Here is a 27,997-nt window from a genome sequence, read left to right on the forward strand (position 1 = left end):
TACATTTATGATATTTGTATATTGATTGTTTTTATTGATTTATTCAATATTATAATTAATTAAATAGCGAGAGCAAATTTAAAAGATTAACTTACTTATTACTACTACAAACGAAATGAATAGCGATTGAAGGCGAGAGAGCGCGTTTAGCAAAATATTACAGGTGTACATATATTTAGGTCTTTTTTGTTATGCTTATTCTTATAGAAATTAAATTAAACTAAAATAATTAAAAAATCTAATTAAATTGCATTAAACAAATTAGCTAATTTAAAATGAATTTTCACATGAAAAGAAAATGACTACATGCATGAAATTAAGTAGGGGTACGAAAAAAAAGTAAATTAAAAAAAATTTTCACAAATAAATTCGCATATTCTAAAAGCTTACATTAGAGCGATGAAAATACATTTTCGAAAAAAAAACAAAAAAAAATATATACATATGTATGTATTTTTTATTAAATTTTTTTTTAATATAAAAATATTTTTAAAGTAGTAATAGTAGTAGCGAAAGGCAAAAAATGTGTGCAGCAAATGCGACTAATGTTAATAAATTACATATGTACTTTCATAAATATAGTATTTTCCATATATGTATATATATAATATAACATAATAATATGTTTCATTCCTTTTTTTTTAATTGGTTTGCTTGTTTTGTTTTTTAATTTTTTAAGAGTTTCATAAATGTGTAAAATATAGATTCTTGCTAATATTTGATTCATGATTTAACGTTTTCCAACATTATTATATATGTATTTGATTTGATTTATTTTTATGTCCCGTTATTTGTATTTGCTGTGCGACAATTAACTAACTGAACAATAAATTCATTACATTGAAATATTTACAAGTTTAAGTTTATTTGAAAGAAAATTGAATTTCAATAAACACTATAAATATTTTCCATTGTCTTTAATTCGAACGACACAATAACTTTTAATTTATTTTTTGTTTTATATTAACGCTTAAAGTTAAATATCAGTTTTTAAAAAATATTTAATTTTTTTGTATACATTGGATGTAAAGCCGGCAGGAAGATATGTGGATTTTTGGTTGTATATAATATGTGTGGAAGAAACAATAATAATATTTAAATTTGTATGGGTCAAAAAATATTTCTAAAATTTAGATCAAGAAAAAATTATTTTTCGAGTGTTTTTGATTAGCAAAAAGAATAAAATTTCTGGCTCGTATATGCCATGCAAATTTCAGCATATTTTGCATAATTATCTGTTTATTTTTATGGTTGAAACAGTGTAAGTTTTCAAAAAAAAAAAAAATAATATTAAAATAGAATATAAATAGTGAAAAACAATTTTTCAAAAAATTGCTTTACATTTTATATTTAATTGCAATTTAGTACAATTCTATTCGTTTTCGATTTACCGTTCACTTGTTAAATTTGAGTTTGGCTCTTTTATACGAAAGCAAATAGAAATAGTACAGTTGGATTTAAAACAATTTAATATGTGGAAAAATTATTGAATATTTACTTTCTTCCATCTTTATGCCAGTTGGTTGTTCGTTTCGCCACTCTATCGGATTCGGTAAATTGAATACTGCAGCAAATATATTTTATACATTTTTTGTCGTGTAAAAACTCATAATGAGATTGTATAGTTTTATCTAAAATATTTAATTAAATCTAGCTTGACCCAAAAAAATTAAGTTTGATATTTACTTTTTAGCTCAAACATTAAATTTAAATTCAGAAGGGTCTCAGAAGTAAATTTTCGAACATTTGTCGCTATGAAAAAAAATCCTTCTATGATTCTTTAAGGCATTTTGTAATAGCCTAAAAAATGCGATTTTGAAAAAAAAACAAAAACTGTATCGATTGTTCCAAACTATTTAAGGATATTAAAAATACATAATATTTTTAGAAAAAAAATTAAAATTTTTTCCAGTTACAAGTGATCTTGGATAGCGTAAAAACAAGGTTATTCACTACTGCAGTGATTCCGGATATTGTCCGTTACAAAATGACGTTTTTAAAAAGAATATAATTTTACCCAAAATTTTGTTCATATTTGGCGTGTCAGCCTATGTCATTAAATGGAGAACTATATAAAGAACATGTAGAAAAAATTTGTTAGTATCGGAATCTTTATCTTCGAGTAATTAAAGTAATAAGTTTGAAAAGTGTAGTTTTGAGAAACAGTTTAAAGATAAATTGATTGTACTGAGTGACTACACTTTAGAAGGCTGTAACTCAGAAAATTTTTGAAATATTTATTTAAAGTTTTAGTATGGTATTTTTAAAGGTATATACTATCGAAATATAAAGATAGATTTTTTTAAAATTTCTTTTAATGTTTTCGATAGTAAATATTAACAAATATGTGCATTAAATTTAAATTGCATGAGTCAATAAGTATAATAGAAACCATAAAACCTTACAACTTTTTTCAGAATAAAGAAAAAATATGTATGTATACAAAATATTTTATGTGGGCAATTTGATTAAAAAAACTCTTTTTTATTGTGCAGAGTTTGATTATAAACAAATATTTTTTAATGTGCTGTAGTTTTTGTAAAAGTATCTTCGTAGAAGTAGAATGGAGCGCAAAAAATTATTTTAAAAAAATTCAAACTTTTAAAAGAAAAATATTTTCAAAAATAAAAAAGTTAAAAAATAATTAAAAATTATTTAATTTAAATGAAATATAATAAAAGAAAATTTTTTTTGGAAAAAAAAATATTTTCAAAAAAAGGTATTAAAAAAAATTAATATTCTTCATAATGAAATATCAAAAAGAAACTTGTGCAAAAATAGCATTAAACAAATGTCACATTTTTTTTTCCAAAATTTTTTTGAAGTTTCTTCAATGACATTATTAAATTATATAAAGTTGTCTTAATTACTTCCGAGCTGCTGCCTCTTAAATTTTGTTTAAAATTTTTGAAAATTTTATTTTTGAATCATATGGATTTAAACACGTGTGACAAATTTTTGTTTTTGGGCTATCGACACAACCTTATTTCATTGAGTCATGATTCCTGAAATATGAAGTGATTGTAAAAGACAACATTTTGATATTTTCTTGCTAGTTTCTGCTGCTTTTCCGTTTCTTAAGTTTTTTGTTATTTCGCTCTTTGTGAAAGTAACTGTCAATTTTCTTCTTCCTGCATCTTGCAAGAATAGGTGAACCAAAATTTTTCGAAAACATTTTTGAAAATTAAAATAAATTTCTAAACATCTACTGCTAAAGTGAAAAAAAATTAAAAACTTTAAATGTTTTTCCAAGCGGCTTTACATCAAATTATACTAATTTGCAAAGTATATATGTATATGTATTATTGAGAGCTTCTTCTTTGCTTGCTTGATATGAGAATGCCAACTGGCACATGTACTGCTAATTTATGTAGTGTAACCAACAGCTTAAAAAGATATACCACTTTTTTTTTTCAATATTAAAAAGCAGCAAAGACAAACAAAATTTGGTTTCGTTACGAAAATTATCAACGCACATGCTGGCTATGCACTCAACTACTGGCCTGGCCCACGCTACATATATAACCTCGCTTGATTGACTTCACTTAAATATTAAGCTATACACTTGTACTTTATAGTCCATATGTAGGCAGATTACTTTTCGCTTTTGCTCATCCACACACAAACAGACATTAATGTTGGCATGCTTAAATACTAATAAAATATATGATTTTTGTTTTGAGTTTTTTCTTTTTATAAATATTGAATGTTTGCCTTGAACGCTGCTAGCCAGTTAGCAATATTGCGAAATAAATTTGTATAAATATAGTTATATATATTTTTTTGTAACAAAATTATTTATGAAAATTTGTAAATGCTATGAAAGTTTGTTGCCGGTGTTTGTTTTCGGCATGAAATGTGCGCTTCAGAGCTTACTTATATGCTTGGGATTATAAATAGTTATAAATTTGTCAGTCAGCTTAGTTGCAAAATTATATTTTTTGTGTGTCTTATGTGATTAAAAAAAAAGATAAATTATTGAATTTCCAGAGCTAAACAACATTTAGGCATTATGTGACTTTATTTAAACGCCGTTAAACGCATCATAGACCAGGGTAGATAATTTCTGAAAGCAAAAAAAAAATTATAGTAGGTTGTAAAACATTCAAAAATTAAGATAAATTAACAAAAATTAAAAGAAATATAATTTATAGGCGATCTGTGGTCTGGAGGAGGAAGGGGATGGTTGAATTTTTTGTCACATAAGCTCAAAATTTATTTGAAAAATTAAAATCATCAAGGTTTTATTATTTTTATTTTGATATTGTACAAAAAATTTCTTTTTTCTCACGAAATTTGGCGTAAGCTTACCACCTTATGCTCCAAAAAATATTTTCTTTTCGGCTGTTTTTGACTTAATAATGAAAAAAAAACCAAATTTCCAAAGTTCAAAATATCAGATTTTTTTAAAAGGTCAGTAAGTTTTATTTTCATTGAAATCTTTACCTTGAGTTGGCATAAAAATATTTTCATTATTGTGGTAAGTTTTCGCAGAAAAATCATCAGATAAAATTTTTTTGTACGAAATAAAAATAAAAAACCCAAAAACTCGGTTATTATAATTTTTCACATACACTTTGAGGTTATATGTAAAAATTGTTAGTACGAAAAATATAGCTCTTTTCATTATCTACAACTTTGCCATACAACTATTTTCTATGAATTCGTAGTTATAGCGAAAATCGAGATAAACTGATTTAACCCTTAAAAATTCAACTCTTCCTTCCTCTATCCGACCTAAGATCGGATTTTCTTTTGTTTTTGTTATTTTATCTTTCTTTTGCAATGAATTTCAACCTGCTATGCATTTTTTTTTAACTTTTTACCATTTTCAAAAGCTTCTGCACTGGCTTATCAAAAGTGTACTCGCTTACAGTAATAGTACACACACCGGTAGCAGTAGCTCTTTATTTGGGGGTAAATACTTGCGTACATTTATTACATATTATTTTAATAATTTAATATGTTTCACGGTATACACTTTTTTGTTAGCAACTTTAAATATTTATATATATTTTTGTATTTATTTCTTTACATACTTAAATTACAATGCGACAAAAAGACAATAATGATTAATTATATTAAAAGTAGCGTGCTAAAAGCGCAATATTTCATATTAATTATAAGCGAAAACTAAAAAATAAACAAATAATTAAAACCATTTTGATTTATTTACTTAACTTACAACTAACTATTTTTTATTATTAATTTTAGAATTTCTATTTTTAATTAAATATTTTTTATGTTTTTGTTTTTGGGTTTACTTTCGAAAAGGTAAAAAGTTATAGTAGAAATTATAAATATATTACTTCTCATAGCAATAAAACTTAAAAAAAAAAAAAAGTTTTTGTAAATATATTATGCTTACATTATAAATATAAAAAATCGCACAAATGCCATTGATTATGTGGGTGTGTCTACAAGGGTAAGAGTGTGTGTGTAAATTTTGTAGTTTTTAGCAATTTCTTTCCTCTATTTAAATTTCCTTACATTAGCTATATACTTATGTATTTATATAGGCATGTTTATATACTTTAACAAGCAATTCTTTAAAATTTAAAATATTTAGTTTGCCTTCATCAACTTTATAATATTTTTTTGCACTTCTTGCTGTCAGCATTTACATATATGTTTATATATATATTACTTTCTCTCATTTGGCTACTTTGCTTTAGTCTCTGTTAAATATATACGAAAATAAATATTTGTGTATATTACGTTCAAAAACGGTGGTGGCATCTGGCGGAGTAGGCTTTTTTTGTTTGCATTTCACTTTCAATGGACGACAAAGTTTCATTTAGCATCTCATTACCGAATAGGAAGAACAGATTGGTTTATATTGTGGGTATAAATAATTTGCAGTCAATTTGGTTTTTAGTTTGTTATTTTTTGTTGTTGTTCTAAAATAGTTTGGTTGTCAGTTATTTGCATTTTTAACACAACCAAAAAGTAGTTTTGGCATTTTTGGTTTTTTATTCTAAACTGAAAAGAAAAGAAATAGGTAATTGAGTATTTCAAGAACATTTTTTTTATACCATACATATGTATAAACATAAAAACATATTTTTAAACAAAAAAATGAATTACTATTTTTTTTGTACGAACAATTTTTACTGAACTTTTTTTTTTATAAAAATATTTTGTACTAAATTTTTTTCTTTTTATAAAAGTATTTGTTTGTCCTTATGCTACTTTTGACACAGTATATGTTGAGCTAAGCGTTATTACCAAGCAGGGAACTAATAGAAGACAGAGGGAGAGAGAAAAATATTTTATAAATTTTTAATTCTGACTTTGGAGTAAATAAAAATTTCCAAATTTGTAATTCTGTTTTTGAATTTTTAAGGATTAAAAATTCATTTCTTAATTCCAGTTTCAGAATTAAAAATTTGTTAATTCCGATTTTTAAATTTCAGTGATTGAATTTGATTTCCTTGTTCCAATTTCGGTATTAAAAATTAAGTTTCCAATTTATATACTCTTGTAACATGTTACTAAAGAGTATATAGTTTTGTTCACCCAACGGTTGTTTGTATCACCTAAAACTGATCCGAGTCAGATATAGAGTTATATAAAACTATATAAATGATCACGATGAAGAGACGAGTGGAAATCCGGATGTCAGTCTGTCCATCCGTCTGTCTGTGCAAGCTGTAACTTGAGTAAAAATTGAGATATCTTGATGAAACTTGGTACATATGTTCTTTCTCTTCCAAGGAGAGTTGTAATCGGACCATTGCCACGCCCATCAAACGCTATTAATCGAAACCTATAAAGTGCTACAACTAAGCTTCAGATTGAGATACAAAGTTGAAATTTGGTGCAGGGGATTGCAGTGGTGAGAGGCACTTTTGCTAGGGAAATTTTTAAAAAGTGGGCGGGGCCTCTAATGGATTTAATGTACGAATTTCCCAAACCCCTTAAGCTAAATCAAAAAAGCTTGCTCAGGGCAAATCCTTTTAGCATATCCTTTGAGAATGTAAAAACGGTTGAAATCGGATTATAGCCCCGCCCACTTCTCATATAACGGTTTGGTTGAAAACTACTGAAAGTGCAATAACTCAAAAAATAAAAGCGTCAGAGGCACTAAAAAAACTTTATAGAAGCTAATATCAAAACTCGGCAACGGGCGTGACACTGCCCATATTTAGGTGAAAACCCATATCTCGGCACCTGCTAGACCAATTTCAACCAAATTTGGTTCAGAACATTACCCTGATATTCCTATATTACAGTGCGAAAATGGACGAAATCGAACTACAACCACGCCTACTTTTCATATAACACAATTTTAAATTCCATCTGATGCCTTCACTTTCCAATATACACATCAAGTGCCACTGAATATGTCTAGATGAAACTTTGAACGAATAGCGCCTTTAAAATGTGCTACCTTATCACCAAAAATTCTCAAAATCGGGGTGCAACTGTTCAAGTCCCCAGATACCGAAACCCAGTTCCAATTGCCAACTTTTTATCGAAAATATTGGTCAAGCTGTGAAATATATTATTGAAATTCGGAAAAGTTGCAAGAGGAAGATATGTTCGGTTACACATGAACATAGCGCTTCCTTACTTGTTTTAATTCTTTTTTTGCAATTTTAGGGATTTAAAATTGATTTCTTAATTCTAACTCCGCAAAGGTTCGCAACTTGATTAATATTTATTTTTATAAAGACCTTTGGGTACTGTGAGGACTTCCTTAAACCAAGATAATGTCTCTATACTGGATTATTAGCTGAGCTATAGTATAAAACATAAATATACAAATAAAATGGGTTTGCGTTTGCAATACTTACTCTAAAAATTATACATAATCTCAAAACATGTTTTTCAAACATTTTACTGATTCATATTTGATGGTGGCGACATTGTTGGGCACATTGGGCATTTGTTGTTGCCATCAACGAAATTCGGAGTGCCGCCTGTAAGATGAAAACACACATTTAAAATTACAGCACAAAAAGCACAAATGAAAATAAATTAAAAAAATTTGAAGAAAAAAAAAATTTTCTTAAACAAAAAAGAAAATCTTTGCGTTTTTATTGACTTGACTTGCTCACTTGCTTACTAACATATTGCTGTTGTGTTGTTTTAACCATTGCTTGCCAACACATAAATTTATTGCACTGTTTGTTTTTTTTGCTCTGTCCTTTCACTTTGTACCCACTTGCACCCACTCACGTGTGTTGACTTACCATGCATATTGGAATGTCGTGTATGCGCTGGATGCATCAGCGGCGCAACCATGGTCTCACCACAATGCAAGCGCGGGTAAGGCGGTGGCGGCAGTGGTGCCGCACTTGTCGCATTCGCGTGATACATGCTATTGGCGGCATTGTGTGCGGCACTGCGCAACATGTGATACGGTGGCGGTGGTGGTATCGGTGTAGTTGGTGTACTGCTATTGCTGCCACTACTACTATTACTGCTGCTGCTGCCAGCGCCGCCGCTTCCGCTCAAATTGCGTGCTGCCGTATTGGAGATTTGCTGCAGCAGTCGACAATCGGCGGCGGTGTAAACCGAGCTACTAGTGTCATGTTGTTGCGCATATGAGCCGTGTCCGCTGTCGCTGGATGACACCGAGCCTATGATGGATGGTGATGATGTGATAATATATGTATGTGCAAAGTGCAGTGTACGTGTAGTGTTGTTGCATATAAGTTGTTGTTGTTGTCGTTGTTGGCACGTCAGCGGCATTGTGTTTAATTGCAGCGTGTTATTTTATCCAATGTTTTGTTGCATTTGTTTTTGTTTTGGTTTTTGGTGTTTTTTTCGTCGTTTGGTTGTTTTTGGTGTGATCGGTGTGAAATAATGATGAGACAACAGAAAATTATGTATTGTAAACTAAAAAAAGTTAAAAATTGTTCAAATACCCAACTACAGTTGCGTCTCAATTTTTGCAAAACTACAGTGTAAGAATGTATGTAAACGTGTGAACGTAGTGGTTGTGTGTAAGCCGACACGCTGTTATACATATTAAATTAGATGATCAGCGTCTACATACGTTTCGGGAATGGAAGGGGGAAAAAAGCCAAAATAAACAAAAGAATAGTAAATAATAAAAATAAGAGCAAATTATAATCACACACCTATAGTAGTAATATATATGTACATATGTATGTATGTAGCGATGTTAGTATGCAAAAGTTGGGTATTGAAATTTTTAAAGCAACTTTTCTAAATAAAATATTTACTAATAACTGGCTCAAAATTGTGTTTGATAATGTTTTGGTTAAGTTTGCCCTCATATTTTGAATTTGAAATATGGACTTGATTTTGTAACTGGAGGATCACCAGAAAAATTTTGTATCAAAACTTGATATTTATTATTATTATAAAATTCCTAATACTTTTTATACTCTCGCAACCTGTTGCTACAGAGTATAATAGTTTTGTTCACCTAACGGTTGTTTGTATCACCTAAAACTAATCGAGTTAGATATAGGGTTATATATATATAAATGATCAGGATGAAGAGACGAGTTGAAATCCGGGTGACTGTCTGTCCGTCCGTCCGTGCAAGCTCTAACTTGAGTAAAAATTGAGATATCTTTATGAAACTTGGTAGACATGTTTCATGGTACCGTGAGACGGTTGGTATTGCAGATGGGCGTAATCGGACCACTGCCACGCCCACAAAACGCCATTAATCAAAAACAAATAACTCGCCATAACTAAGCTCCGCAATAAGATACAAGACTGTTATTTGGTACACAGGATCACATTAGGGAGGGGCATCTGCAGTTAGAACTTTTTTTTAAAAAGTGGGCGTGGTCCCGCCTCTAATAGGTTTAATGTGCATATCTCCTAAACCGCTAATGCTATAACAACAAAATTCACTAGAAGCAAATGTTTTTAGCACTTCTATTGACGGTGTGAAAATAGTTGAAATCGGGTGGCAACTCCGCCCACTCCCCATATAACGGTACTGTTAAAAACTACTAAAAGCGCGATAAATCAAGCACTAAACACGCCAGAGACATTAAATTTTATCTCTGAGATGGTATAAATTGGCTTTATAGGAACCGCGTTCAAAATTAGACAGTGGGCGTGGCACAGCCCACTTTTAGGTGAAAACCCATATCTTGAGATCTGCTCAACCGATTTCAACCAAATTCGGTGCATAACGTGCTTTTCATGTTTCTATGTCATAGTGCGAAAATGGGCGAAATCGGACTACAACCACGCTTACTTCCTATGTAACACCATTTTCAATTCCATCTGATTCTTTCACTTTCCACTATGCAAATCAGGTAACAATGATTATATCGGGGTAAAACTTTGCGTAAATAATGCAATTAAAGTATGCCACCTTGCGGCCAAAAATTGTCTAAATCGAACCAAAACTGTTCAAACCCCTAAGTACTAAATATGTGGACCCCAGTGCCTATAGTTGACCTTCTACCGAAAATATCAGTCAATCCACAAAGAAATCTCAAACGAGTATACCATTTGACTTTGCGAGAGTATAAAATGTTCGGTTACATCCGAACTTAGCCCTTCCTTACTTGTTAATACTATTTTTTTCACATTTTGGTGATTGAAAAACTTTTATAGAAGAATTTGCACCGCTGTACGAAATTTCTAATTGGAATATATGAACAAACAACATAAAATGGGGGAAATTTAATTACATTAAATTTAATGCAAGTTTTTTGTAAAGAAACAATTTTTTAAAAACTATTTTATAAGAATTTAAAAAAATAAAAGATGTCAGTCTGATACATCTCTTGAACATTTTACGAAAGAATATTTGCTTAACATTTATCTACGGTTCCACAACAAATGTAGTTTAGGGAAAGTATTTTTTTGACATATTTTCGTAACTGTTAGTCGTTTTCATTTTCTTGCTTGTTGTAAGCCTCTTTCCGGTCGAAGAACATCATTAATTAGTACAAGCCATTAGGTAACAAAAATCCCAAGTTATAAACATACAATAGCCAAATATTAAGAAAACTCTTTAGTTCGAGAAAAAAATTACAAAAAACAAAAAGCAAGAAAAAACGTTAACTTCGGCTACACCGAAGCTATAATATCCTTTACAGGTGCATTTCCTATAACATAAAAGGATATAAAAATAACTTTTTTTTTACTTTTAACTTGATTTTAATCGGTCAGGTTGTATAACAGCTATATGCTGTAGTGGTCGGATCTGAACATTATATTCGAAAATTTCTTCGTAGATTGTACCGTTGCCTTGGACAATACTCTCTGCTAAATTTTGTGAAGGTATCTTATCATATAAGAAAGGTTTTCATATAGAGACTTGAATTTGATCGATCAGTTTGTATGGCCGCTTAATGCTATAGTGATACGATCTGAACATTATATTCGAAAATTGTAGAATTGCTTTAGACAATAATCCGTGCCAAATTTCGTGAATATATTTTGTAAAATAAAACAGTTTTCCATACAGGGACTGGATTTTGAACGATCAGATGGTATGATAGCTATATGCTATAGGGGTGCGATATCGGCCGACGTGGTTAAATCAAAAACAAAAATTTGAACTATCATCGTCCGTTAACCAATAAAAGTTTATCTCGATTGAGCAGTATTCTTCATTTGTTCCAGGAAAATAACTTATTAATTAAAAAGTGGAAGCAATTTCAATACGCCTTATATACTATAACTTTTATTTTAAATTTTTTTAGCTATAATTTTGTATTTTTTTCATCAAAATTTTGAAACAATGAACCTTTAGTTGTTTGGAACGTACTTAACACAACTGCTTAATTTTTTTTTTAGTGAAAAGAGCAGCTGTTCAGAACTCATAAATTTCGAAAACTAAAATAAAATTTTAAAATTTTTTTATGATGAATTTAGCGTCAGGCTACCTAATACCGATTGCTCATTAAGCGCCAACACCAGAACATGCAAATTGATTAAGTTCTTAAAACCGTTTTTTAAAAATTCAAAATTCTATATAATTAGTTTTTTTGCTGTTGTTGTACAAAAAATCTTTTCGTCAAAAATTGTGGTTCAAAATTTTTGTAAAGCTTTGTATACATCTTTAATGAAATATAATATAATATAAATAATTATTTTTCTACTTTCATTGCAAAAATATTTAACAGTTATTACCTTAACCAGTACTTTAACCGTTTACCTAAATGGAAGCAATCTACTGCTGAGAACTTAAACTTCAAGCCACTAATACTTTTCAATACTAGATTGTTGTTAGTAAGCAAGAAAGGAAGTTAAGCAATACGAGTTGTGATAATAAAATTCCGCTCAACCAAAAAAATATTGCATAAAAAAAAAGCAAAAGAACTGTTGCTTACCCGAAGTCACAGATTTGCGCAAAGGCAAGTCTCGAAATGTGGTAACGCTACTGCTTTCGGCTGAGAGATCAACAGATGGTAGTGGTGGCGTTGGCGTATCCGAATTTGAACGTTCATGTATGGCCCGAACGGGTACCATATTACCTGTGTGTGAATTGCAAATTGATTAGTATAAAAAGTAAATGGAAATATATTGCAGTATTGACTCACCTGCAGGCATTGAATTGCTGCCGGATGCCAGACGTCGATGCGTACACGGACTTGGCGTTGTGGAAGTGCCAGCTGCGGCAGTTAAAGGCATGCCCGCTGGGGTGTTGCTGTACGCATGCGCAAGTATATGATGCGGTGTATTAACTAGCAGTGGTGGCGGTGGTGGTGGCATGCCTGAATGACGCGCTGTAAACGGTTGATGTGGACGCACTTTTGTCGGATCGGATAGCGCCAGTATCTTTTTGACGGCTTGCGGTGAGGCGATGCCAAATTTTGAGTTGTTATTGAGCGCCATATTGCGACGATTATGATGATCGCTGGTCGACGATGTTGAGCTGGTGGTGGAGAGTGTTGGCGACGAGGGATGACGTTTGCGCAGCGACAATGATGAATTCGGTGCCGATGAGGATGATGTGTGTGAATAGATGCTGAGCTGATCACCGCTACGTGTCGAAGAGTTGCCGGTGCCATCACGGCCCAAACCGCTTTCACCGCGTGTACTACCGCTGCTGCCACCATGTGTTTGTGAATTAGATGCTGGTTCGCATTCAAGCGAGAATTTGTGCAGTGCATCCTCATCGCTGATGATTTTCAGATTATTCAGGTATGCCTTGACGCGACGCACCATTTGTGCCTCTTCGAACATTTTCTTTGGATTCGGTGCCGCTGTCGACTTTTTGCGACGTTTAATAGTCGATTGGCCAGCATTGGCGGCGATAACGGTGCTGTGTGTGCCACCGGCATTTTGTGAAGTGGATAGCTGATTGAGCGAGAAGAGCGCATTAGAGGGCGATTGACCTTTAAGTTCGAGTATGGCGAGCAGATCGTAGGGGGAAGAGCACATATGCGTGAGTAGACGCACCTCCTTGGCGAGCATACGTAATTTTTCAAAGTTTATGAGACCTTCAATGCGCGTGTCATTGCCCAGATGAATGAAGGTGAGATCCTTCTTCACAATCGGATAGAACGGTATGATGGGATGTTGTGCGAGCAGTTCGGAAGAGACAAGTTGGCGATATTTGGACATATTGCGTGAGGGGTCCATGAGATCCTGCAAATCGGAGAAGAGCCGTTGATATTTAGAAGGCAGTTTTTCCCAGGTAAGACGCAAGCGTGACACAGCCGCATGTCCGAGTCCAGATATAATGGCGAACATGGAATTGAAATTGCGACACTCTTTGCAGTGACGTGCAATTTTTATGAATTGCTTAACAATTTTCATGCGACGCACAATATTATGTTCGCCGCAGATCTCTGTGACGACCCAAAACATTTCACGATTAACGAGTTCGGCAAATTTTGTTAACATTGGCACACCATATTTCGTCTTCAGATTGAACAGATCATCGATATACTCAGTCGATTCGATTTGCCGAAAGATGGCGAAGTCTTGCAGTGTCAATTGTATGGCCAATTCATAGGCGTTCAGCTGCAGAAAATGCACACTTGACTCACGCACCAACTCGAGCGCCAATTCGTCGGGCACCAGCGTTTCGGTGCTGCCGTTTGTTTTCAAATAGTAGCGCGCTGCAAAACCAATACGTTCGGCTAAGTTCTGCAGTTGATCGGGCAGGCGACGTTGTTTTACCATGCCACCTTCACCGACGCTAACCTCACACAGCGAGTAATTCGAGCTGGGGTCATGTATGCCGAACTCTTGCAGCGCCAACATAACAACTTCGTGCGCCGTCGTCTCCTTATTGATGAGCAAATATTTGCACGACTGATCTGCCTTGAAGACTTTCAACACATGCTCGGGATAATCACTCAGCATAGCGGAGCTTGTTGTGGAAACGGCTGATGGCCGATGCATGGAGGCAGTCAGATAGTTGGGAGTTGGCGTAGGTGCTGTAGCAGTGCTGGTTGTTAGAGAAGTGGCGTCTTCGTACAGCAGGGACGAGCTCAAATCCGGATTGGATTGCGATTGGTAAAGGCGATTGCCACCGCCAACACCGCCGCAGGTAGATGAGGAACTGGATGAGGAAGTGGTCAGTTTGCCGGCTTTTTGTGACATCGTTTCCGTGGGCGTGGCTATATCGACCGAATCATTCAAACCCGCGCCACCGATACTTTTGTGCTGCAGCAAATTCATTTTCGCTAATGCTTTTTGTATACGTCGCCTTGGCGCAAGCGTCATAAAACCACCACCTTTGGAACCACCACCACCGTCATTGCAATTGGCTTGGGAGTCCTTGCGCGCCGATGCATTACTAACACTTTGCAAAAGATTCGACATAAAATTACTGGCCATATTACCACCGCCGCTATTCGGCTGTTGCGGCATTATCGGTGGTGGCGTCGCTGGCGGACAACAGTCCGTTTGGTCTGTGGGCAATAGCATATCGACTGAGCTGAGTCGCAACATATGCGAACGATTTGCAGTGGTCATATCGTCCAACATGCAGCGTCCATGTAACTTGGCAATGTCGTTGGCGCATATCCGACGTGGACTGCGTAATGATTTGCTGCCGAGTGAGCCGCCGCTGCTGCCGCTGCCACTACCGATAGGCGTGCCGGCACCATTGCTGCCACTGCTACCATTGCCACCTTGTTCAATGGCTAACATCATCTCTTTAAAGCCAAGCAGATTGCTTTTCACCGTTATACTCAGATGTGTGCTACCCATTAGTATTTCCATTGCACGTTTACTCGTCACATGTTCGAAGGACTGACCGTTCACCTCGTGTATTTGATCGCCACGTTTTAGACCCACATCCTGCGCCTTCGAAATGGGCACTACATGTGCTATGTATATGCCACAACCGCCAACGCCAGTCGCCGCCGTAATGCCGCGCATCTCATAACCGCCGATAATATTGAAATTTAATGGTTCATCACGTGACGAACGTGTCAATGTACAACTACGCATGCGCGCTTTGGCCGCGCACGCTATGTGTAGCAAACGCAGTTGACTCAGCAGTCGCGTATGCTCCAAACCAGCCTCGAATACCTCCAGGAACTCCATCATTTCATGATCAGCCTCAAAGTCGGTAAAATGATTGTTAACCCATAGCAAGACAACGCGTGTCACGCGATCGCGTATCTCTTGTGGCGATGCAGTGCTACCCTTTGGCGGCTCGGCATCACACTCGAACCAGGCGAGCAATTTTTGTGTTACTTCTTGTGGATTTTTGATGAAAATACGTTGTGTGAGCAAAAAATCCTCCACATATGTCGGATCAGTCATTGAATTCTCCTCCACCAACTGTTGCAGCAAACGTTCGGGTGTGCCGCGTATCACGACATGTCCACGTTTCATGCCTGCGGCACTTGCGGCGGTCGCATTACTGCCCGCGGTACCATGTTCATTACTGCCGATTTGACGCAATTCGGTGACCATCACTATACGCCCGTCCTCATCTTCGTGTCGTCGCGTATTCTCCTCACCCTGATGCTGTATGCGATAGTAATCGGTTTGCGTTATGCAAACGAATTGACAATCGTCACATTTGGTGCGCATTACGCCACGATGATATAGCTTATCCATGGTGGGTAGTATGCCAAAGGAATCACCCATTTGCAGTTCTTCACGCGTGCCATTCGCATGCTCGATCTCCACGGCGCCATTAATAAGCACCGACCAGGAATCGAGCTCTTCACCATCTGACATTACCACAGTGCCAGCCTTATCGACTACAGCAAACACCATGACGGCGCAGAGTGCGCGTCGTACCGCTAAGGTGATATTGGTGAAGGCCTTCAAACCTTGTGTGAATTCGAGCAGTATTTCGACATCTTCCTCTGTGCGTTCGGAGGGATCTTTCTCCAGGCAATCACGTACCGCATCGCGCACATTTAGACTCTAATAAAGTACAAATATTAGCATTTATAAGTTTTTTGTGAAGTTTGAATGCAACTCACATCCATGCTCTCCGCCAAGTCCTCCTCATCGGAGTCCACCACTGACTCCACCAAACCGGACAGATCAATCTCTTCCGCATCCATTGAGGAGCCGTATACGGATGCCATTGTATCGCTGCCACTATACGCTGAGCTCGTGTCACTCGAATGAGAGCCACGATTGCATTTTTGTTGCAATTCGGGACGCGTGGGTGGATACTGCGGTTTTAAAAACATATATTAATAATTTTAAAATATATATATAGGGTACATTAAATTTGTCACGAAGTTTGTTACACGCAGAAGTAAACGTCGGAGGCACTATATAATACAATATGTACAATACATATATTATACATATAAATTATCAATGTTATGAAAATTTTTTTATTTGATAATGTATCTTTACGAGATTTGACATGGATTATTGCTTCAAGCAACAGTATAATCTCCGAAAAAATCTCGGATCGGACCACTAAAGCATATAGTTGCCATACAAACTGAACGATCAAAATCAAGTGCTTGTATGGAAACCCTTTTTATTTGTCGAGGTACGTTCACGAAATTTGACTTGACTTATTATCCAAGACAAGGGTACAATCTTTGAACATATTGTTCAGATCGGACCACTATAGCATATAGTTGCCATACAAACTGAACGATCAAAATAAAGTGCTTGTATGGAAAATTTTTTTATTTGTCTATGTATCTATTTGTGTAGCGTATTATTATAGTTTTGGTGCAACCGAAGTTCACGTTATTTCTTGTTATTGGTCAATAAAAAATACTTACATGATGTCTGATATGATGATATGGATCCATTAGTTGCCAACCAAAATCACTTTAGCTGTTAATATTGTCGCAAACTTGGCATTTACGGTGCCACTAATGTAAATATTTACTGTTTTTTCTAAATTTATGCGTTTTCTAATGCAATAAAATATATTATGATTATGTTGCTGATGTGCTTGTCGCTGTTGTTGGCCACGTTGATAACGTGTATGCATTAAAATTGTGTCTGATATGTATTTCACTTTATCACACACCTACGGCTAAGTTAGGCTGGAAGTGCGTTAAGCTTGAAAATGCTCTGCACAGCGCTCTTGTCGAACTTTTCACACGCAATTATATGTATATTTGTACATATGTTTGTATGTTTGTATGTATATGTGTGTATATTGCAGTTAATATGCAGATGACTACGACTGCGTTGGAGACTCAAGACTTTCTTCAGCAGTTCTTGCACTTCTTCAAGTATGCATGTGTGTATATACATATGTACATATGTGTATATGTTTAATACTAAGCTGCTGCTGCTGCTGCTGTTGTTACGGCCATCATTGTCGGTTTTAATTTCCACTTATAGCTTTGCTTTAGTCGGTTTTTGTTATTATTTGCTGTTGTTGTTGTTAGTTTATATTGTTTACTTTCTAGGGCGGCATTCAGCAGTCAGTCAGCAATCTGTCTGACCGTCGACTGTTTATTTGAAGCGCTGCGAAAAATACAAAATAAATTGCTTTCAATTAATAAACACATACAAAAAATCATACATATATAATACATTAAGTTGCTAAATAAATACATAATATGATTATTGTATAATAAATTTATTTGGGCGCATGATACAGACAGTACCGACAAATTGCATTGCTGATGGGAGTCATAATTTACAATACCATTGAGGAAGCAGTGCGATAGTGATGAGCAATATCATAATAGCGCTTAAATAAACCAATAAACGTGTGCCCACTTGCGGCTGCAGCCGTAACAGTACCACCCACACTCAAGTTTATAGGGTATAAATACATACTTGCGTGCTTTAGTGTGTGCCTAGCTGCTGTTTCCATTGTGGTACACACGCTTAACATATAACTACACACACACATACAAGCGCAAATTTGTCAGGCCCTATATTGCTTATTTGTCTGGTGCCACTTGACTGCCTGCACAGCGATGCCATGCAACGAATACACACATCTCCCCTTACAACACTCCTCAGGAGGCCATCTTCCATTGAGCGTCAACATTGATTTGCATTTTTCCGTTTTATCACAAAAGCAACATTCTTGTAATACCAAATAGCAAAAAAAAAAAAAAAAACACATGACAAAACATAAACTTTGGTTGCACCGAAGCTATAATACCCTTCACAAATAAAAAAGTTTATCACATAAAATGTTGATTGATTTTGATGGGTCAGTTTGTTTGGCAGCTATATGATATACTTGGCTGATCTGAACGATTTGTTCGGGAATTGTACCGTTATCTTAGACATTAATACATGTAAAATTTCGTGAAGATATCTTGACAAATAAAAAAGTTTACTCTACAAGGACTTCATTTTGTTCGATCAGTTGTATGGCAGTTATATGCTCTAGTGGTTTCGACAAATTTGCAGCTTCTTAAAGTGTGCGTGTGTTAAATTTCCGTTCGATATCTCAAAAATTGAGGGACTAGGTCGTGTATATACAGACGGACAGACATATAGAGATGGCTAAATCGACTCAGCTTGTCGCGCTAATCAAATATATATCTATTTAATAGCGTCTCCGACGATTTATTTGGAGTGTTACAAACTTGGTGGCAAACTTAATTAACCCTGTTCAGGGTATAAATTTATGTATATATATATACTTATATATATAGAAAAGTATGTGCTCCACATGAGACGCAGTTGACTGGAGTATAAGATCACAGGAAGCTCAGTGCGCCAAGTGTGTATTGTTGTCGGTCAGTGACAATTAGGGCATGGCAAAATACCGGCTAACAACAACTTTGTGAACTGTGAAGTTTTCAAATGCTGCCAAGAGTTATTTCAATTGAATATTGAATCACATCTACTTTGGTGTTGCTGTTGTAATGATATTCGAAACCCGCTTAGATGCATCATCTTTGTTGTCAGTTGTCAGTTTCTTAAGGAAGTAATGAATGGAAGTTTATGTTCTTCATTGGTGATTCTGGTTCAAAGGAGTTCTGAAGTTAGCTATATTCCTACAAGATTTTTTATGCTGTACCAACCCGATTTGTGAACATATTGTCATTCTCAGTGATGGTTAAGCGACGCTTCAGACAATCTCGTCTGTTGAAATCATATTGACAATAGTACTGAAGTGCATCAAAATGCTTAACAGGCTTGGCATGAATAATAATAATGGATTAATAGATAAAGAATGAAGCTTACCGACCTACCAGCGAAAGCCCAAATCCATAGGACTGGAACCTTTCTTCACTGCGGGACTCATACATTACGAGAGGTGCAACGGGAACAGGAAATGTCTTGTAGAAGAAGGAAGCAAATGCACGGACTACGGCAGGCGAAACTTTTTTCCAATACAAATAGTTTCAAGCTACAAATTGTTTTCTCTAAAAAAAAGGACAAATTAAGGTAGCTGGTCTCTGCAGGCTTGGGGTCATATACACAACTTGCGATACTACTTTACAAATCTATGTGGATTCTGTAATCATGCGGTAAAATCACTGGTACACATACTGCTTGATTGCCCCGCAATCGCAAGAAGAAGGTGTCAAGCTATCGGGACAATTAATTCAATGAGAGAGCATATCACATCCATTAATCTCTCTTTTATTGAATTCGTGCACCTGGTACAAGGTGCCTCCGGGAATTTGGGAGAGAAGAAAGTTAATCGTTTTACCATTTTTATTCGACGAGGGTTGTTTTTGCCACGAAAACCTGTTTAAATCAATGAATAGAACTTAGTAAATTAAGGGTGGTAGTGTTTTTCTCCAATGAAAACTATATAAAGAAAACTTTTTATGATAAAATTATATCTTTCTCAAACATAAAAATATGTTAAACAATAGAAAATGCAGCTTAACAATTATAATGGGCAGTCCTTAGGCGAATATACTAAATCCGATTCGTTTAGAATAAATAGTTTCGACTGTCAGATGTTATCTTGCCAACATTCTCTCAAACGTTTAAATTGACTACAACAACAATACTAAAGATTGCAAAATACTATCAATTATAAGAACTTTTATTAATTCACAATATTTAAATAAAATTTTACTTCTAACTTTTTTACTTCACAAAAATCGAAATTTGAAATGTCAAATTATAAGAACTTTTATTAATTCCCAATATTTAAATAAAATTTTACTGCTAACTTTTTTACTTCACAAATATCGAAATTTGAAATGACAAATTATAAGAACTTTTATTAATTCCCAATATTTAAATAAAATTTTACTTCTAACTTTTTTACTTCACAAAAATCGAAATTTGAAATGTCAAATTAATTATCCAATTGAGAACACTTTCAAATTATAATAAAGAGTTGTACGTGATTATTTAACTTCAAATTGCGCAACGCGTTTGCGTGAATCGCCTCAGAAGAGAATACATAAGAGATTGAGTAAAATAATTATTGCATTTATTACCTTTAATTGTTATTATGCATTTGTATTTTTATTGATAATTACAATATAATTGTAATATGTGGGAAATTCAATTTTGCAATTATTCGTAAGAAGTTCAAACGGTGATAAAGCAAATATTTACATACATACATACATACATATGGACGTGCATAAGAATAAGTATTTAAATAATGATTGAGAAAAAACTTGAGATATATTCAAATGATGATAAAACAAGTAAGGAAGTTCAAAGTTCGGGTGTAACCGAATATTTTATACTCTCGCAACTTGCCAGCATCAAAGCCCGGGAAATTACTTCAGGTGTTGGCAAAATTTTATATTAAAGAAAGTATTGATCCGATTCAACCAATTTTTGACACAAAGACATACTATTATCGAGAGTTTCATTTACTTATTTTCTGATATGAATTTCAATTATATATCTGACACATTGACCGATATTTTCGGTAAAAAATCAACTATAGGCACTGGGGTCCACAAATTCAGTTTTCGTTCGATTTAGACGATTTTTGGTCACAAGGTGGCATACTTGAAACGAATTATTCACGCAAAGTTTTACCCCGTTGCAATTATTGTTGCTTGATTTGCATAGTGGAAAGTGAAAGTTATATGGGAAATAGGCGTGATTGTAAACCGATTTCGCCCATTTTCGCAAAGTTATCCATACATACCACCCTGTATGGGCGGTTCCGACAAATTGGACTGATCAATTTCAACTGCACGTGCAAAAAGAATCGATAAATTTTTTTTCAAGATTAATACAACCTTTTTTAATGTTCGTGTGAAGTTAAAACTCCATTAGTGGGATCTCAACATCGCGCATAGATCAACTCAACACATGTTGGTTAATATTTTAGGTATGAAACGTGTCTATGCTAGTCTCATAATAAAAGACCTGAATATTTTGCAGAAACGACGTCGAAAAGAGATACCTGACAACGAAGCTGAGGACCCTATATTTATCAAACGCACCATTACTGGTGGCGAGACGAAGTTTTATGAACAATCTTGTGAATGGCCGAAAACGAAACAATTAAAGACATGGAAGGCACTGATGGCCATCCCAGCAGATGCTTATAACAACTGAATGGATTAAGCGTTGGAATCAGGAATCTATTTTTAAGATGATTAATATATTAAAAGTATTAAAATGCGTTAAAATGTATTTTTTTTGGCAGTCCAGGTCATTTTTGATCAGATAGCAGATTGAAAAAATATATATTTATGATGTTTCCTGTTTATAGTACGTCGCTATAGAGTCAAACACAACATCACACTCTTTTCTTTTGAAGAAAACGCGGAGGTCGTGTAAAAGTTTCAAAACAATATTTGCTTTCCAAAAAAAAAAAAAAATAATAATAATAATAATAAAAGATATAAAGTAGGACAGCAGACTCGCTAGCTCTCTTTGACATTTGCCGAAACTTGAATATAAAGTGTGTGAAAAATTGGATTGATTTTATTTTTATTAACAAATTGGTTACAAACTTTATAATTATATAAACTACAATAATTTGGACTAATAAAACTTCCTTTAACGTTAAATTGATGCCTTGAAATCACAATTTAAACTTTATTGTCACATTGAAAACGCCCATACATACATTTATCTCGAAGTATAAATAGCTGTATATACTACCTATATAATTTTAATTTACAAATAAATATATACAAACGTATAAATAGCAACAGAAATTTTTTAAAATTTTAAGCATATCACATGAAAAAATATGTAATACGACTATCTGACAGCGCAACTCTTCGTTTTTTTTTTTATTTATTATGACATACGAGTGGGCGCTAATAAGCTGGACTTTGTATATTTGGACAGGCAGCGCCAAATAAAAATTGCGAACAACAGACGTTTAGACAGCTTTCTTACTTTCCTTTTTGAATTTTTAAGCACAACGACTAAATTGCGATACACAAATTATTTGATACACAGATGTATGCATGTACATGTGTTTATATGTATATATTCGTATATTTTGAGCGCTTCATAGTTTATTAGATAGCTTGTGCAATATTATTTTTTACTCACATACAGAAAATATATACATATATTTGTAAGTACACACATGTTTATCTACATGTGCATGTACTTAAAGTAATCACTTTATATTACGCTAGTACCAACTAGTACAATATTATATCGGATCACATGTATCAGCACGCGAAAATTAACCGCGCGCGCTTGTATTCAATCGGATTCTTTGTACAACTGAGTTTTATACTACATTGACAGACTGACAAGCAAGGCTATTTAGTCGGACATGCATGGAAAATATGGGGGAGATAAAATATAAAATTGAAAAAATATAAAATAAAAATCTGTTTAGAAATATTCACATACTCATATAAAAAATGTGTGTATATACACGCAATATGTATATAAAAGTGTGTGACATTTGTAAATATATAGTTCAACAAGCCAGCAATATGCAAACAATTTAAATATTTTGTTTTCCTTGTTCTTCCGTACTGATAACGCACAATAACTGATTGGGTGTCGTAGTATAACATGATTTGTTTTTTTTTTTTTTTGTTGACGTGATGAGTTTAAATATTTTGCATAACATATTGAGGTATATTTACATTTTATACCCTGAACCAAAAGGAAACGCAACATATAATATACCATACATAGCTGTCATACAAACTGACTTGCATGGGAAGTTTTTTTATTTGATAAGGTACCTTCACAGAATTTCGCATAGATTATTGTTCCAGACAACGCTACATTGTCCGATAAGAAAATGTATGAATTGGACCACTATAGCATATAGCTGCCATACAAACTGATCGATCAAAGCTGAGTATTTGCATGGAAAGCTTCTTTATTTGTTAAAATATTTTCATGAAATTTGGCATGGATTATTGTCCAAGATCACGCTACAATCCCCGAATATATTGTTCAAATTGGACCACTATAGCATATAGCTGCCATACAAACTGATTGATCAAAATTGATTTTATGTATGGAAAACTTTTTTATGTGTCAAGATATCTTCACGAAATTTGGCATGCATTATTGTCCAAGACAACGCTACATTCTCCGAACAAATTGTTCAGATCAAACTACTATATCATATAAGTATGTAGCTGCCATCAAAACTTACTGTTGAAATTCAAGTGTTTGTATGCAAAACTTTTTTTTATTTGTGAATGGTATTATAGCTTCGGTGCAAACGTAGTTAGAATTTTTTTCTTGTTGAACATGTATAAATATGAATTTTGATATGAACCCTCTTAAATTAAGGTAATTCAATGTATGACTTATTACACTTATTTATTTCCGAGAAAATAAGCACTTATAATGTTATTATGTTGAAGATATCGCAGTAACAAACATGAAGAATGTCATGGTGGAATTTCGCAAGCTGAAATCAACATTTTTTTTAATATGAGAAAGTTAATTTTCAAATATTTTCGCAGCAAAGACACTGAAGACTGGTTTTATGTTCGTTGTTGCTATGTTTAACCCGCAATTTCCGAATTAAAAATTTTGTATATAATAATATTATACGTACATATATGTATGTACGAGAACGGCATTATATTATATAAAAACCATTTGAATAAGCATTTCTAACTGAAATCTATATGAACTGCTAGTGAAATCACATGACAATACAAATATAATGCAATTTGTAGCTCAAAAGGCTGCTGGATCTTTAGATTTTTCGTATGCTACATTTATCACAGTATAATTTTTTATATTTTCCATATTCCCATATGAGCTTTATTAGTGTACATTTCAAAGCATTAACAAGAATATGATATTCAAAGTGCAGTTACTCAAAAAGTGCAGTATGAGTGCCCCTATCTTTCTCTCCGTTACAACATATACAAATCGCATTTTTATCAACACTATTCCAAGGCATTCCACTTGACTTGCCGCCTAAATAGGCAAATAGTTAACCAAACTCACAACTACTGCATAGTAAGTGCAAAGCAGCAAAGAAAATTACAAAAAAAAAAAGAAAAAAAATCACTATATTTTTTCAAGTTTAGCCTGTTCGATTGGTGGTACCCTCCACTAAGTTGTACCAGTAGAACGCTCTTAGCGCACAGTGTGACTGACTGCATGCCACACCAAATAAGCAATATAATCAAGTGGTACCAGTGTGGTGGCAATGACAACAGTAGGATGTCCAGAGCACACCTGATGTTTATAGCCAGCGCGGATATATGTATGTATGTATGTGGATGGGGTGGTGTGGTAGCGTTAATTACTGTGGGCTGCGCCACAGATACATATGTGCATATGTATACAAGCAGCTATTGTACCAGCAACATACGTCATAAGTTGACAATCATTAATACACATACTTTCTATTTTTTTAGTAATATTAAGTGCGAAAGTGATATTATTATTTTTTTTTGTGTATCTTAGCAGTTTCTCGTGGTATTTTATTTTGTTTACATATACATACTTACATATGTATGCACATTGTTATAATAATTTTTTTTCGTGTTGCTATGTATTTTATATACAGCTATACATATATATTGTATTTTATGTATATATTTTTTACTTTTTTGCAATTAATAAAAGTTTTGTGTTTGCAGTTATAAATAATTATAAACACAAAAAGTTCTGTGCGAACGAAAAGTGCAAAAACATTAGTTTTACATTTTTCCGCCTAACTCACTGTCACTTTCATTTTCCAGGAAATCCAGCTTTTTGTAACTTTTCTTTGCTTCCTTAATTATTTTCCTATTAAGTAGTAGAGTACAACTTTTTTTAGGTAATCGCAAAAAATCAGGAAAAGGTTTATTTGTTATTCGTCATTTTATTATAAAAAGTTTAAATACATTTTTGTTGTGTAAAACTTATAGTTCCGAAGGCACCCTAATTCACAGTTGCCATTGATTGAAAATTTTTATTATAAGAAATTTTTTATTATAAACAAAAGAAGAACTGTAACATAAATTACTTTTTTATTTAATTTTCATTCAAAATTTAGTATGCCAAAATTTACAAATTATATTATTTGGTTATATTTATATAGCTTAATAACATTTATGAACAAGAAAATAAAACTGGCATTTGACCTTTGTCATTACACCCACTATGAAATTGGCAACTCGACTAAACTTTTACAGATTATTTTTTTGCTTACACAACTACAATTTACTGGCTACGTCACAATGTGCGCGCTATAAAATACTTCTTTGGTGCAATTAATTTTTAGTTTCATTTTAATGCATTTGAAGTTTTTTCTTTGTGCCACTATATCGTCGTTATTTCTAACAGAGAACAATATAAGCACAAAGAAACAAAAAAAAAATGTAATTTCAATAGGCAATTCGTTACAGCTGCCGCTCGGCAGCAGAAACAACTTGTAGCGTATGAGATGAAGTGGGAGTTAAATTGTACAGCAGCAACACTGGCGTTGGTGCTGCGCTACCGAATATATGAATGAATGGAATGGGGCGATGGATTGGTTGGTTGTTTGGATGACTGGCTGGCTTGCGCACTGCGCAACATGTGAACGGTGGTATGCGGTGCGGTATGAGAGGCGAATCCAAACACTACAGCTATAAAATCTTGTATAAAGGGGAACAGAACGAGGGCGTTGTTTGTATGCTCTCGTGTGCTGTTGTAAATATTTATGTATGTATAACGTTATTTGACGGGAAAACAAGTGGGCGAACTACTGACATTTACTTTAAACTATATTCCATAACAATTTGTTTATATACCTTTAATATATTAAGTGTATGTTATATTAGTTAAATGTAAGATGCCATACTTGGAGACATGATACATAATGATAAATGTTAAATAACATTGTCTATTTAAGTAATTTTGCGTTAAAAAAAATTATATGTAATGTTACAAAAAATATAAGCTATAAGTATACAGATTCGTAAAGGGTATAAAGTTTAAGTAGATCATGATAGTACTGTTTTTTTGCACGTTTGTCATTTTCACACAAAATTTTGCACGTTTTGCAATTGACCGCGTTAAGTTTGAGAACTGATTGTACAACCATAGCGTCACTGCATCCGCTTTATTTGAATTAAAATTGTGGTTTTCTTTAACTGCATGGGCGTAAAATTTCAAAAACGTTCAAACTCAAAACATAAACACACCAAAGGAAATTACTTTATAGGTATGTACAAAATTTACGATTTGTGAATAAGCACCTTTTTTCGAAGAGAAAACGGAAGTAATTAAGTTTCTCTGTGCATAAATTAATTACCATTCAAATGTAAATTTCAACAACACACATGTATGTTTTCGAAGTCTTTTTGTTAATTGTACACAAAAGATAAGGCAGCTAATACAGCAACAAATAGTTGAACTTTATGCGAATAATAAAACCAAGACCACAAAACAATGTTTAAAACATTTTGAATTTTCTCTATATTTGTTTGGAATGCAATGTGTTTGTGACAATTTGTTTCACGCACAATGGGTTAATAATGACGAAGTCATGCAGCGAATAAAATCGGAAAACTTCACCGTACGCAGGTAGATGTACTCTATGTTGTAGTTGTTGTTGTTGGTCGTACCCACTCCAAAAAGCAATGAACACTTTGCCAACACACTATACCAAGCGCAAATTTAATACATTTTTTAGCCAAATTTTATTATTTTAACTATTTATGTTACATATTTTTTAAGTTTTCACGTACCGTTGTTCAATTGCATATTTTATTTGATATCTTCGCGGAGTTATATTAAAATCGGATTTTCGGAGCACAATTTGTCGCTATCTCTGCTGCTTCGCCGCCACTGCAATCAACCGAACGAGACGGACTACGCGACGAGACAATGAGCAAGGAAACGCAAGTAGAAATTCGCTTTAAAATAGCTATACTCAATTTTACACAATTTCACTTAAATTTATTGTATTGTATTATGCCGAAATGCATTGATGCCCATTCAATTTGTTTATTTTAAAATGCACTTAAAGCAAATAAATAAATAAAAAACGAAAAGAGCAGCTAAATTCTTTCCGTACGCGTCGACGTTTTCGTTTTCGTTTTAGTTTTCTTTTCACTGCTGCTGTCTGGATTGGTGGTGTTGCCAATAAGCTGCCGATAGTACGGAATGACCTGAATTTGCGGAACAATATGATTGTGTCCCGTTGTAAAAATGCCATTCTAAAAGCATATAATCATAGACTATATATATTCATAATTCTAAATAAATCCGTTAGTTTACTTTCAATATTTGAGAGAAATGAAATGTTTAAAATACAAAGATTTAGTAAAACGCAAACAAGTTTTCTAAAGAATATGGC

General features: G+C 33.7%; 1 protein-coding gene across 13 annotated transcripts; it reads right to left on the reverse strand.

Annotated features, from left to right (window-relative positions):
• On the reverse strand, positions 1-27,746 carry PDZ-GEF (PDZ domain-containing guanine nucleotide exchange factor). Of its 13 annotated transcripts, none has more exons than XM_036376376.2 (8): positions 27,387-27,746; positions 17,130-17,829; positions 16,359-16,556; positions 12,498-16,299; positions 12,288-12,347; positions 8,199-8,588; positions 7,800-7,925; positions 1-5,982 (listed from the first exon to the last, which is right to left on the reverse strand). In XM_036376376.2, the coding sequence occupies exons 2-7, from the start codon at positions 17,157-17,159 to the stop codon at positions 7,843-7,845; spliced, it is 4,563 nt and encodes a 1,520-aa protein (XP_036232269.2). In that variant the 5' UTR covers positions 17,160-17,829; positions 27,387-27,746; the 3' UTR covers positions 1-5,982; positions 7,800-7,842. The 13 variants fall into 13 exon arrangements, 11 of the variants coding, with proteins under 11 accessions (XP_036232269.2, XP_036232267.2, XP_036232265.2 ...); XM_036376374.2 differs by having other exon boundaries at positions 1-5,977; positions 12,288-12,431; XM_036376372.2 differs by having other exon boundaries at positions 12,288-12,431.
• Positions 27,747-27,997: the final 251 nt, after the last annotated feature.

Source organism: Bactrocera oleae, chromosome 3, assembly GCF_042242935.1.
Source record: "Bactrocera oleae isolate idBacOlea1 chromosome 3, idBacOlea1, whole genome shotgun sequence".
Lineage (NCBI taxonomy): Eukaryota > Metazoa > Arthropoda > Insecta > Diptera > Tephritidae > Bactrocera > Bactrocera oleae.

Bases quoted from the DNA above. Each gene is read 5' to 3' on its own strand.
- PDZ-GEF (XM_036376374.2), bottom strand. From the start codon at position 17,159: ATGGATCCATATCATCATATCAGACATCAT. The intron at 16,300-16,358 runs GTGAGTTGCATT...GTACTTTATTAG, and splicing joins ACTTGGCGGAGAGCATGGAT to AGTCTAAATGTGCGCGATGC. The intron at 7,926-8,198 runs GTAAGTCAACAC...TTCATCTTACAG, and splicing joins ACGACATTCCAATATGCATG to GCGGCACTCCGAATTTCGTT.